We start from the raw sequence: 14,426 nt of genomic DNA, 5'->3' as shown, positions 1-14,426 counted from the left end.
AAAAATAATAATGTGTGAATGAAATTATCTTGGGAATTTTCCCTTTCATCGATTTCAATTGCACTTCTTTCACAGGTATGTGTATTTTTATTAAAAATCGTCCAAATGTGCAGCATAAATATCTTGGGACAGACTATACATGTCTTGATAAATGTGAGTTTTCAGAAAGAAAGAGAGGATATTTTCTACAGAAGTTATCTCTCATATCAGAGGGACATTCCATCTTAACAATTTAAAGCATACAAAATGTAATCCATATTTTGGATAGTAATTAATTTCTCGTTATTCAAGTTTTAATCTAAAATACAAATACATGTTAATAAAACTACTCATTTACATGCAACTATCATTTAAGTGGGACTGGGGAAGGGATTACTTTACAGTAAATTTTGTCAAACTCATGTACCTATTTGTGATGACTATCTATGTTAAAGACCATTTATTCTCGTAATTACTGTAGAGTCATGTAACCGCACATCTATATCATACTAAAGTTGCTTTGAAGTTGATCATTTAAAATGACCCTATTTACATGTATTTTTTTATTTATAAATTTATTTATTTATTAGGATTTCTTGGTTATTCATTAGTCACAGAGTCAAAATGATATTGTTTTAACATAGATATTTCTATATTTTATATCATAATTTAATGTAATACTAGTATCAGTTATAATATTAACCATCCGTGTAACTGTTGCTAATTACGGATGCTAATTAGAACAAGGAACATGTATAAGTAGCATGATTTGTGAATTAAAAAAACCCGAAAAACCAACGCATACACATACATGTACATTTCCATGTACATTACATTTTTAATTCAAGGTATCACTAGATGGTCATACAATAGCTACGGTCATATTTACGTTTGTTTCCATTTCAGTTCAAAGACTTTAAAATAAATGTAATTCTATCTCTACTGTGAAATTTTAGTAGCAAATGCAGGTAGAAATACGCAGAAATTTTGCAAAGGATGTGAACCAAGACCAGTTAGTAGTAAGGACATCATGGCCTCAAGAAGATATATATGTACAAACGGATATCGCTGGATGATTAGTGTGTTGCTCTCTTTAACAGGTTTGTGTAATGACATGTAATTGGTCATCATTAATCTATACAATAATCATTACCTTATATAAACAAAATATTTATCAACTTTTACTTTCATAATGTTTCAAATTCCTGTTTCACATAAAAGGGGATAACCACTGACGATGGGTTAACTGTCCATCATTATGGGGTGTTCTTGCATGACCTTAATTTTGGCAATAGCACAATTAAACATTCCCATCTTCGTCTGCCTGTCTGTATTTAAAAAAAATGTTATGCATGCCTAATTTTAAATCCTTTGAATAAGTCCCGGAGTATCAAATGCACTATGCATCTTATGGATTTGTTGTTGGGGTGTTAAATTCATTGCAAATTCTTTTTGACTTAGTCAGAACAATTTTTCTGTGTGCAATTTCAATATTAAATTTATCTTATTAGTCCTCTACCGGTGAAAATGGTCTTTACCGCATTTTGTCAATCATTTTGATTTTCTTTCCGTTGTGATTTGGTAAATAAAAATGTGTTAATGTTATGTATCTGTATAATGGAAACTAAGGACCCAGTTTGAAGCTTTTAAGATTGATGAACAGATGATGGAAAAATTAACTAAAACTACAGAACAGATTTCAATTTTAATAAAATTCATCAACGGGTGATAGGAAAATTTTTTTTAAAAGACTTGATTTTTATTACATAAGTATTTTCTATATTTAACAGATATATTTTATACAAATGCTAAGTTAAACACTAAATGCAAAGTTACTTTTAAAAAATCGGCTGTTATCTGACTTTTAATTCAAATGTAACAAAAAAAGTTTATATAATAAACCGTTAATAGATGCATGAGCTATATATTAAACATTGTCTTTTTCATTTCAGCATGTTTTGTACACGTATATGGTTTTTCGCAATGCTACAACGAGGCAGAAAAAGCATCCATTCCTGGTAGGCTATAATTGTAATCAAAGAAGAAATTATATCGATCTGGAGTCTTTTAAATTCGTGGAAGCTGTCTTCCGTGGATTTCATGAAAGCCACTCATCAACAAAATAACAACATCACTTAATTTAATGAAACAGATTATGTTTTTATTTCTGGTATTTTTTTATCCTGATATAATAAATCGAATCTGTCAAAAGATTGACAATCCACAAACATTGCCCCGACCCCCGTGTTTAGTATGACTATTGCAGACATAAAACATTAATCAATGCATCAATTCCATTGCAGCTGCTTTAATGTGTTACAACAAACATGTTGTTGGGCCTCGTGTTGTGTTGGATGTATTCAGAGCCAAGGACTCCAGCACAACAAACTGTGAATGTACTGTGACCAGTGACACACCCACTAAGTTTAACTTCTCTAATTATAACAACTATTATCCGGGGGGAAATGTTTGTGGTAGTACACTTATAATTTCGGCAAATGGTGATTTTCGTTCAAAATCATGTTACGTGGATGACGATCAGCTGCCTTCTTCAATTCTTACGGATACCTCAGTTGACATCAGCATCACTGGTCCACAGTCGACCATAAGTACGGACTATTGTGTACTGATTGAGTCAGGTACAAGTTTGACATTTTCTCTAATCACTTTAAGAAAAAAAAATCACGAATGCATAAAAACTTCAACCTCCTACCCCGTTTAAAGTATTTTACGCCATCTGTTTTAATTAAACTTTCGTGCCATGTACATGTCCACGCATCTTGAATCTAATCATATGAATTTAATTTATCAATTATTATATTGAAATGTATCATTATAACTCTAGGTGATTCTTATATCGTACTTAATCTGACCTGTAATGTAGACAAACTACCTTCGACAACTCAAACAACTCCATCAATAACAACAACTACGACAATAACAACAACAACGACTACAACATATTCATCGTCACCAGCTGAGACAACATCAACTGTTGTATCACCAACACCATCAAAACAATCCACGACTCCCACTACCACGATGGCTTCTACAACAACATCACCACCAAGTAAGGCATCAATAGCAACTATGCCATCAACAGAAGTTCCTTCAAAAGTTACTATGTATTCAATAGAAGATCCTTCAACAGCAAATATGTCATCAACAGAAGATCCTTCAACAGCAACTATATCATCAACAGATTCTTAGTTTCTTCAACATAACCCTAAAATAACAACTGTCCAATCTCGGTCTACTGCTGCACTATCACCAACATGTAAGAACATACGAGTTATTGTATCGTCCATAAGTCAATAATTATCATTATGGATTTTCTTTAATATTTTTTGACAAACTATTACTCTAAGTCAAAATAATTTGTGTATTGCTCAGAAAATTGATTTCAATCTTATAACCGTGATTTGTCATTCTTGATTAAAATAATCATTGTACATTTACATTAGAACTCATGATGTTTATTTCAAGTTATTTCAAATGTTGTTTGGTATAAATGGTGTAGTATTTTTCTATATTTCACTAACACTAGAACTGGGTTTTCTCATTTACAATTCGGTTTACTTCAATATAAAATGACATCTGTATAATACATAACTTTTGCAGGGAGTTACACAATTCCAGTGATAGGAGTCGGACTAATTCTGATGTTTGCCATCATTCTAGCTGCCTGTTATAATCACAGGTAAGAAACAAGTACTCGATTGCTCGGTATGTAATTGTTTGATGTATTTTTTACAGATACATTTGGTAAAAAGTTACAGACGATTAATTGAATGATGCATGGATTGATAATTTTGTAAACGTATTGTATTTGGCGTAGAGAATATTTGGCGAAAATATGATTTTTAAAAATTTAGAGTACAGCTATTTTAGCAAATTTCTTTATTGATGTATTTATTCATATATATGCATAATATGCGTCACGCATTTGATTTAGCGGAAACTGTTTTCCGTTTAAAAAAATAAAAAAAATAAATGAAAAGCTTCGTGTTATTTGATTACATACACTCAACAAAACTTTTCAGTTATCACGTAGTATAATGTATTTCCTATATGAAATAAGCGCTCATTTATTTATCTTGTTGTCATGGTGACTGATTTACACTAAACTTTCATATAATTAAGATCGTTGCATTGACCTGTATCTCTGGTTGCGACCCGAGACCTTGGCCTTAATTTGGCTGAATATCACACTTCCGATTAGTTGAATTTCACTCATCGTGTTTGGATTGGTTGGAATTGCCGATGAAAATGATGTTAAACTTTATGAAGTAGAAATAAAATATTTTTAACTGTATGTATGATTTGCTTGTAATAAAAAAAAATAGACTAAGTGCTTTAAATATACTTCTACTTCAGCTGTTACAAGATTTTTGTATTTACGCCTGTATTTGAAATTCCATCCATAATGTACATGTAAATTTTGCTACATTGTAAGTCATGAGCAAATTAACGATGCGTATACCAAATGAATTTTATGAACAATTTACAGAATTTATTTTAGCATTCATATTGCAGTTTGTTAAGATACTTGTAGATAATTCATCAAAAATGTTTATATTTGTGTAATCAAAATAAATTTTCATTGAATAATATGATTTTTCTTCATTGACTGCATGTAATTTACCCAATATGAATGAGAACGTTGCCGATTCTTCATTTCAGTTCGTGACTGCACCCAAGATCGACTTTTTGTTGGCTATAATTGTCACGTAGCCTGGTTTGTTATTTACAAAGACAAATCAAGTTAAAGGGAAATTAGGATCGAAAATGCGAAATATTTTATATAGAACATTTTAATTTTTACTTTCAAAAGGCATTTTTTATTTTGAATAATGGGTAAATGAAGAGTATCAATGGAGAATTCAAGTTGAAATGATTTGTTTCGTTTCCTGTTTTAAAATATTCTGATATATATGTTACATTAAAGTTTTAAAATTCAGAGAATTTAAAACTATCTATAGCAATTTAAATTCTCTGAATTTTAAAACTTTAATGTAACATATATATCACATGTATTATTCTGAGTGATTCTAAAGTGAAAGCAACTTTATGACGGTGTTTAAAATCCAGAATTCACTGTGTTTAGTTCAATTATGCATGTATTGGGGGTTGTCGATATACAGTTTTCGTATCAAATGTTCGTCAATGAGGAATGGGCTGCCTTTTGTTGGCTATATCCCAATTATTTAAACTCTTTCCCAGGTATTAGGACACGACGCAATTTGATGAGACTTAATTTGGATAATATGACGTCCATTTCGAGAGAAAAGGTCTTGCTATTGTTGTTCTCTTTTGCTGGTAAGTGTTTTTAAGATGAAATGTTTCTATATGTCACGTGGTCGTGAAACCTATGCTTGTATACAATATAAGAAAAGAAACCTAGAAGACATATAATTAAACACATTCACAACTCCGCACGCACGCACCCACCGACCCACCCACCCGAAAAGCCAATTGCTACATATTTGACTTAATTACAAACACAATGGTTTTCCCAATTATAATAATTTACCGACGCTATCACTGGATGTGATTAGTTGCAGTATTATAACAGTAGTTTTACTATGTATCAAGGACTTGAATAATAAATATAATACTGAATCTTTGAATATAAGGAATACAATGGCACAGGGATCTAACGCCGTAAAGGGTAGAATTTTCGGGTACTAGGCTTGGCGGGACTTGCGCTTATATAGTCATCAAAGTTAGTAACACATGCATATTAATGACTTAAAAGTCATCTGTCATTGGTCAATGAGATGTATATACCTGAACCTGGTCACTGAATGCTAAAATTAGGAAAAAAACACGTGGCTAATCACAACATTCACACATGCACTCATTAAAACACACAGCATTACGTTCTATCAGCAATGCTGATGAATATTAAATAAAGAAAGAAATCTAAAATAAATATCAACTGTGACATACGCTCCTCAATACAGAACAAGGTATTTCTTTGTTGTTTCTAACATATGTGTCTATGTTTTACAATGTGTGACTTTTTCGTTCATGTTCAACTATCTGTATACTATTTGAGATTGATGTGTCTTTTTTTGTTACTTTATACTTTTTGTGATAGTTGTCGCTGGGAACACGGTAAACAAATGCAAAGATTTGGCAAGTACAAAATCAATACCAGGTAAACGATTTATAAGAATGTTATGAATTTAATAAAGAATCAATTATCAAATACTAGTTCATATAAAATACGTGTAATTCATATGAATAACTTATTATCCATTTTTTATGTTTACTTTAGTTGTCTCTTTTTGCAACAAACAGTCCATGGAATTAAACTCTCCAATTACACTTGACGCTTATCAGCCTTCTTTTGGTGCCAGTGCTTCCTTCTGTATGTGTGAGGTTAAAATATTGAGCACACAGACATTTTCGAGTCTTCGCGTTTCACAGGAAAATACCCTTGTACCTCCAATAGACTGTGGATTACAAATACAGATAGCAAATGCTACACAAATTATCAGAACTGTTCAATGTTCTAACGTTGGAGATACAGAGTATATACTCTACCCAGGTTCCAGTATAGTTATTTCTTTAGTTACTACATCTACAGACTGGTCGGAGGGATTTTGTTTCCATCTCTCGATGAGGTTTGGTAAGTACATTGCCTTAAACAATAGTTTTATTACTTTTTTCAATGATATCTTAAACAAAGAACAAATCATGATTTGCTATGGTATTTCTGTTTAATTTGTGCATGTAAAAATACGAAAAACTAAAGCAAACGACATGTACATAACGAAGTCGTTGAAAGACATGGGCCATAAAGGAGAAAAAAATCGCCAATTTAGAAAATTATTGTTTTTGTAAAATTTCGATGTATTTGTAATTAAAACAAATTGGCTCTTTCTATAACATGTACATTTTGCAGAGAACTCCCCTATAGGTGTGCAGTGTTTTAATCCTGGGGTCACCATCGTCCCTTCACAACCTTATACCACGGGCAGAAGCACACCAACAACTTCCACCACACTTTCAGCAGTAACAAACACATCCTTCTTGCCATCGACTACAAACACTGACTCATCAACCGTGACATACGTCACGTCAAACGAGAAATCAGATGTGGTGACAGCAACGTCCAGTACTGAATCACGGGACTCTACTCAGACCGAATTTTCCAAAACGTTACCAACAACATCAAAACAATCTTCAATTACTACTACAATGGTGATTTCCCCAGAAAAATGGACACCAAGAGAGACATCAACAGCATCTATGTCATCAATACAAGTTCCATCCACATACATTCCTACCAGGCTTGGGGTAATGCTAAATGTAATGGTAATGCATTGCAATGCATTACATGTTTTCAAAGTAATGCTAGTAATGTGTAATGCCTCAAAATTAGCATTACAAGTAATGCTAATGTAATGAATTACTTTCCAAAATCTAGTGTAATGCTGGCATTACATGGCATTACTTTGCATTACTGTGCATATTTATGCATGTTCACTTTAAAAAATGTGATGAATAAATGAATAGTTGAAATTGAATTTGATTAAATTTATTTTTAAAGAAGAAAGAAATAATTCTAATTAAGAAAAAAATGTTTTAATTGTACATGTTTTATTAAAAAAGGTTTTTTAAAATTCATTTTTGAATTGTTTATATTACTAAAGATAACAGCACAATTACATAACATTTTTAAGAGTGTTGTTATTAAGAGTTTTTAATCATTGAAACAATTTACTCCAATTAGTTTGCACTTCAATAAGAAATGTGTCAACAACACACTATGCCCCCAGGATAATCTAAGTATCAAAACAATCTTTTGTTATAAGAAGTGCTAAACACCCCAATCCCCTTCCCTTTGCTATGTCACAATAGAATAGGAGACAGACATGCACTTTTAAAAGCAAAATGAATGCACTGTCCATCCATGATGAAAATCAATATCACTTCCAATATTATAACCCATTTGAAAATAATCTTACTTATTTTCTCTCTTTCTCTGTCTCTTTCTCTCTCTCTTGTATATTAATTACATTGTACATTAGTTTGGACTGATAGAAAATACAAGATTTATGTATTTAATCTATTATTGCACTTATTATAATATATTCTAAGATAAAGATCGTCAAACAGTATTTTCCAGCCAAAACTTTAACTGCTCCTGCAAAACATTTATTTAGTATTGCCCGGAAGATGGATGCATTTAAAAGATGAACCCTTTGAATTTTCGATCATAAGTGCAACAGCAATCTTTTGTCTTAAAGTGTCCTCCGTAAAAAGAAATACGATTAAAATATATTAAGAAATATAACTGGGAAAAATCATCTGTTTATAAAATTATAAAGATTTGTGTATTCTTGGGATATATCTATATTTAGCTTTTAAAAACCGCAACATTATTAAGGTCTTCCGTTTCCAACGGAAGACCTTTCTATTATTGTGCTGGTTAAGATTATTCTTATTTTTCTTTTTTTTTTTTTTTTTCTTCCTAGACGCGAACTTTGAGGCTTCATATCGTGCTCATTTCTGAACGGTTTTTGCTCAAATTTTCAGGGCTAATGGACTTTACAAAACACTATCTTCATCAATTCATAAAAGTTAGAATTCCCTTTCCGGTAACGAGTTATTCCCCTTTTAAATTTTTTTAGGGCCTTTGGTTTCCAGACAAAGGCTCCGAGACTATGATAGCAGGGAATGGGAATCCAACGAATTTGAATAGCAGAGACATTGTAGTGGTGCACATTAGTTTTTGTTTTTAGATTACGTTTTTTATTTAGGAAAAGGTAGGGGGGTCAAAAAACAGGATTCCAAAAAGTGCAAAAATTTAGACATATTTTCCTTTATATCTTTTTAACGAAAAATATTTTGTAAAGACATGTAGAATAAAAGTTGTGCAGAATATCAAGGGCTTTCATTTAACACCAATAAAAAAGGGCTGGCCCCTTAAATTAAGGGCCAATAGCCTCTAAAAAATTTTGCTTAATAACTCAAAAACGGTTAGGATTTTGATATGGCTGTCGCTGGAAAAGTTGCTTGTTGGGATCTCATAAAGGTCGTAACAATGTTATTTTGTAAGTGATTTGTGTAGGATGAGTGTAAAAAGCTTTACATTTTGACATGTACCTGTTTTCATTTGACAAGTTAACGAAAGTCTTTGTGCGTACAACTGGCATAAAGTTGCCGCAGAAAGTATGCTGGTTTATACAGGAGGCATTAATTCATAAGAGTTTTTGTTGTTGTTGGAGTATAAGCTTTTCCTTTAGGAGTTAAAGTCATTGTTGTTAAGTTCTTATAGTGCACAATCATTAAAAACGGCAATTGCAAAACAAAACATTCTTTTTCTTTTCTAGTAAACCACAAAATTTGAAATTAAAAAACTCTGTGCATTACATTTTAGTTATTAACTCCATGCATTTAAAATCTACCTTGAATCAGAGCTGCATGTGTGTGTGTACCATTACGTAAGCTCTCCCTTGCCCGCGGCCGAGAAAATCGGTTACCATGGTCTACCTAGCGGTCAGCAGTTATCTAATACACGAGAGTTGCGTCTCTCATATATGAGTTTATTTAGCCGCGAACTCAAGAATTGTTTTAGTTTTGATTACACAAAATCTTTTGTGGAATAAACGAGTGGATGTCAAGTAAGAAATAGTTCATTTAATTAATAAAAGCAATGTCATTCTCTAAAGCAATAATAGACATAGATCAATTGTGGGGTTTAAGTTTAAAATATATAACTTCTATTTGATAGAATAAGGTCATTATACTGCAAGCTTTTCAAATCTTCCTTGGTTCTGAGCTGTGCGTTTCTGTGCGTTGTACCTTTACGTAATCTATTCTTCGTCCACGGCCGAGGAGATCAGCCACGGCTGCATTACCTAGCGGTAAGCGGTTATTTAATACACAAGATTCGCACACCGCGACTTACACTTACATGCATATGAACGTGTTTGAGTTAATATAGCCGTATATACAAGAACTGTTTTAATTTTATGTTATAAAAGTTTGTCCTACTTGTATATATATTTAATTAAATATTTGAGTGTAAATGAATATTAATGAACGATATTACTCCAAATCGGAAAAATCGTTAGACATAAACTAATGGTTCATTTGTTCAGGTGATTAAAGTACTTTAAAAACTGTACAATTAATGTTTTAAATCAACACCCCCCCCCCCCCCCCTTCAAATATTAAACCTTTAAATGATGATCATCCCTCGCACATGGCTGAGGAGATCCGGCGCGAGTGGAAAAGTGATCCGCCGTCGGTTCGTATTCTTATACATGTACCTTATGACGCGTTTATGTTTCATATTTTGCACGGACACAACTATATTTTATTATGTTTTCAACTATTATATTGGTTTAAGATGAAAATATAAATTGATTTTACTTGTACAGTTGATTAAGCATTGATTTATACGATAGCGTACAAGGTAGTTTAAACATGAAATCAAATTATAATCAAAGTTCCATGTTTGCGGTAGGGGCTAGCACGATAAAGGAATGCCCTGAATTGAGGCATTCGATTATTATTTTAAAAAATATTCACATGAGTTTAAACAACTTTAGATTAGATTCTATCGGTCACATATTAATCACTTCTTTAGTTTCATTGTGGAAGCGAACTCATTGCTGCCCCCCCCCCTTTCCTCCCGCCCCGCTGACAGGTGCTCGCGCTGGATTTTTTTTAAATTGGAGAAAAGATAACAAGATCTGTCGAAAATCATTTTTGGTGAATTCTTCTTATGTGTAACATTTTGTTTCACTTTCCCACCCCTTTGTTTATTCGGCCAGTCTGTGTTAATTCAATTGCCGCATGCGACCGAGAACCTGTGTCGCTTCAGCGCACACAGCTCAGAACATTTATAGCCCCAGGTCATCAATTATTATGTAATTGAGTAACAGTTGGAAGGGTGATTTTACTACATAAAATAATAAAATCATAATATAATCTATTTGAATTGAGTACCATGCGTATAGATTCCCATAATAATATTTTTTTTTTTCCTCTCTATGTTTACATTTAATTTTGTTCAAATAATTAATAAATTTTCTATCATTTAAATTGTGTGCTTCATCAAATACTGATTCCGATTACCTTGAAGTCATTAATTTTCCATTGGCTTTGGACAAAAGAGAGACGCCTGACCATCCAATGAAAACAAATACACAGAGTTTGATTGACAGGTTCAGCCAGGTGCAGGTCTCACCCGATGTCCGAGGTTATGTGTGCTGTTTGTACACAGCCGAATGGTCTCAGTAAGAGTTATCAGTAGGAGTTATCGATGTAAATAAATAATAAAAATACATGCCTATCAAAACATGATCGTGCAAGTTAAAGTTGATTTAGGTTTGTTCAAATAGAAATCATGTTTCACTAACTGTATTTAATATTTTTTATGTATTATAGCGAATTTTAATATTGTTTCAGTACTGAAACATCGCATGAAAACGTTAAATATACATGTACTCTGTAACTAGTCGTCTTTTAATACATATACCTTTCTTTTGTTTGTTAAAAATTCGTTCTATTTTGTTAAAGTAATGTAAAACACGGGCGCCATTTTGAAACAATTAACTTGTTAGAGAGTTCCGAATGAAATCTGATGAACATTTTACACGGTTCTCGCACGCTTTGCCCGAAACGCTAAACGGTTTACATGAAACTCTAAAAGGTTTACACGAAACGTTTCTCGCACGTAGGCCACACGCTTTTTTGGTGTAGTAGTACGTTTTAGGGTCTGTAAATTTTGTCAGCACGCAATTCTAAACTTGCACATAGTCTTCAAAAAATTTAGAAATATTTTAATATAGAAGTTATATTTGAGAAAAGTTTACGTGTTTTGTAGGCGGGTTTAGTTTAAAAAAGAAATACACTTCCTGACATGAATCACGAGTACATTATATTTTCAACTCGCAGCAACAACGGAAGACCTACTCGGGGCTTTGCCACGAGCTCTGCTCTAGTTTCATAAATTGTTTTTTGTTACGCATGTTATCCCGTGTCTTTATTTCATATCTGATATTGTATCATGCCAAATGTCTATAAATATCATTTTACTTATGTAATATGTTGTTCATATTGCCACAATATGACTATATATTGAGCAAATAAAGAATGACTCTTGTTTATTCATTGAATTTGAACCTGATACTGAGCATGAAGCTGTAGATATGTTAAAGAGTGTTGTATATTTGAAACATTTGCAAAAACTTTTTATTAGCTTTACTTTAAAAAAAAAAGTAATGGTAATGGTAATGCATTACTTTACTCATGTAATGGTAATGTAATGCATTACTTCAAGAAAATCAAGTAATGGTAATGGTAATGTAATGCCCAAATTCATGAAGTAATGGTAATGCAATGCATTACTTTACAATGTAATTCGCCCCAAGCCTGATTCCTACGATAACAACTGTCAAATCTCAATCACCTTCCTTAACATCATCATCATGTAAGAACAAACGGTCTGTTGTGTATTCCATAAACAATAATAATTAATTTTCATGTTATAGCATATTGTGATTCTAAGTGTATTTATATTATTTTAAACGATGTTTGATATAGATTGGATATTTGTCCATATTCCTGGTACATTATGATTCCGTATTTACCACTAAGTATAAATGCCACCAAAATTCAATTTTTAAGTTATTATGATAGAAATTGGCTTCGGGTTATTATGCTATACAATGACATCATTATCTACAATATATGGTTTGGGGTTTTTTTGCAGGGAAGTATACGATTCCAGCGATAGGAGGGTTGATAATTCTTACATTTTCTATCGCCATGGCTGTCTGTTACAAATATAGGTAAGTGACCGGTGCTTGATTGATAAAAAAAAACTGGTTGATTTTCTTTCCAATTAGTAAAAAATAATTGATGATCAATTTTGTGATGAATTGATTGATAATCTGTATACTAGTATGCTGCAGTCACTGTTGCATTATTTGCAATTTGTAGTTAAAAAGTATTTAGCTCTTTCGCAAACATTTGTATCTAACTTAATTTGCCATATTTCGAAAATATTGAATTGCAATTTATTTTTCAAGGAATAATCGCAAAAATATGATCAAGAATACAAACAGCAGCAATGTGAACTTGCCATATTCCCGAGACTTCACATACGAAAACTGACTACTTCATTATCAGCATTCAGGCGTAGCTACATTGAAGCACCGTAATCATGTGCTTACATATTTTTTAATTTCAATTTTATAAAAACATTGTTATTTTCGTTGTAAATCCCGAGCATTTTTTGGTGTGTTTGTGTCGGAACTTTTCCTGGAGCATCACGAACTTCTTATTGTAATATGATATTAGGAACATGGGCTGGGTCATTTCGATCCGTAAAGGACAAATAAACATTTGCATTTCATTACAATTGACTCTGCGCTTCAACCCCTATCAAAACGAAAATAAATACCGCAACACTGCTTTTTTTTAGAGTACAGTTTGGGTAAAAGGGGGATAAATTGCTTTTCCAAATGTTGCTAATCAATTTCTACTCAGTATGCATTGTTTGTTACTGACATTCTTTACATTATCTTTGAACTACATTGTTTCTGTTAACGGTTACCTAGAATCTTTAGAGTTATTGGTTCTACAAAATGTAGCTTCCTAACACACAATTTCCAATTTAGAAACAAAGTTGATTTAATAATACTGTAAAACCGGGCTCCACTCTATCACGCTCGTAAGGGGCCTTTTAATAATTGCTCTAAAGCAGGTTACAAGGTATATGTGTTATAAAATTAATCAGGAAGATTTTTTGGCAAAGAGCAATTAATTGAAGAAGCCCATACAGTCTGACTTAAAAAATAAATTTTGTTTACTTTTTTAAATCGGACATTGTATTGGCTCTTTGTCTGAAGGTGATTTTGTTTGTATTAAGTGAAATATTTGCATATAAGGTTTATCAACGAATTGTCTCCTGAACATTGTGCTTCAAAAACCGAGCATGTGATTAAATCGAAGATTTTTCACACCTTTTAAATACGTATACTGTTCATTTAACATTATCACCTTGTTTTATCTTGCCAATCGTTTTACTAGACTTGGTATTCCTTTAATTGAAATTCATGGTCAGCGTACATTAAAACATGGCCGTATAGGCGTGACAAGGGTCAAAATGCTAAAACATGTAATGACTTAATTTCACCTGAGGAATAAAACTACAAAACACGTCCATAGTACATTATTCCATCTGAACAGCAGTGACCGAGCACGCTTCAGATCTAATGTTCAGATCAAATAACACCAAATGAAGTCATGTGCTCAAAGTCTTCCTATATTTTAACCAAGCTTGCTGAATAAGAAGATAAAATATAATAAGTAAAAAAAAAGATGCATATTATTTGCGATAATCTTGTCTGCATTCTAGTAATAAGTTAAATGTATCTATATAGAACACTACAAACTATTTCTCAGTAGAATTCATT

General features: G+C 32.2%; 1 protein-coding gene across 1 annotated transcript; it reads left to right on the top strand.

The window, feature by feature from the left end:
* Positions 1-3,021: 3,021 nt before the first annotated feature.
* Positions 3,022-14,174, top strand: LOC128185194 (mucin-5AC-like). Its single transcript, XM_052854853.1, has 7 exons — positions 3,022-3,049; positions 6,083-6,142; positions 6,263-6,616; positions 6,893-7,277; positions 12,390-12,436; positions 12,719-12,797; positions 13,038-14,174. The coding sequence occupies exons 1-7, from the start codon at positions 3,022-3,024 to the stop codon at positions 13,120-13,122; spliced, it is 1,038 nt and encodes a 345-aa protein (XP_052710813.1). The 3' UTR covers positions 13,123-14,174.
* Positions 14,175-14,426: the final 252 nt, after the last annotated feature.

Source organism: Crassostrea angulata, chromosome 5 (genome assembly GCF_025612915.1).
Source record: "Crassostrea angulata isolate pt1a10 chromosome 5, ASM2561291v2, whole genome shotgun sequence".
NCBI classification, from domain to species: Eukaryota; Metazoa; Mollusca; class Bivalvia; order Ostreida; family Ostreidae; genus Magallana; species Magallana angulata.
This window is presented reverse-complemented; position numbering and strand designations above follow the sequence as displayed.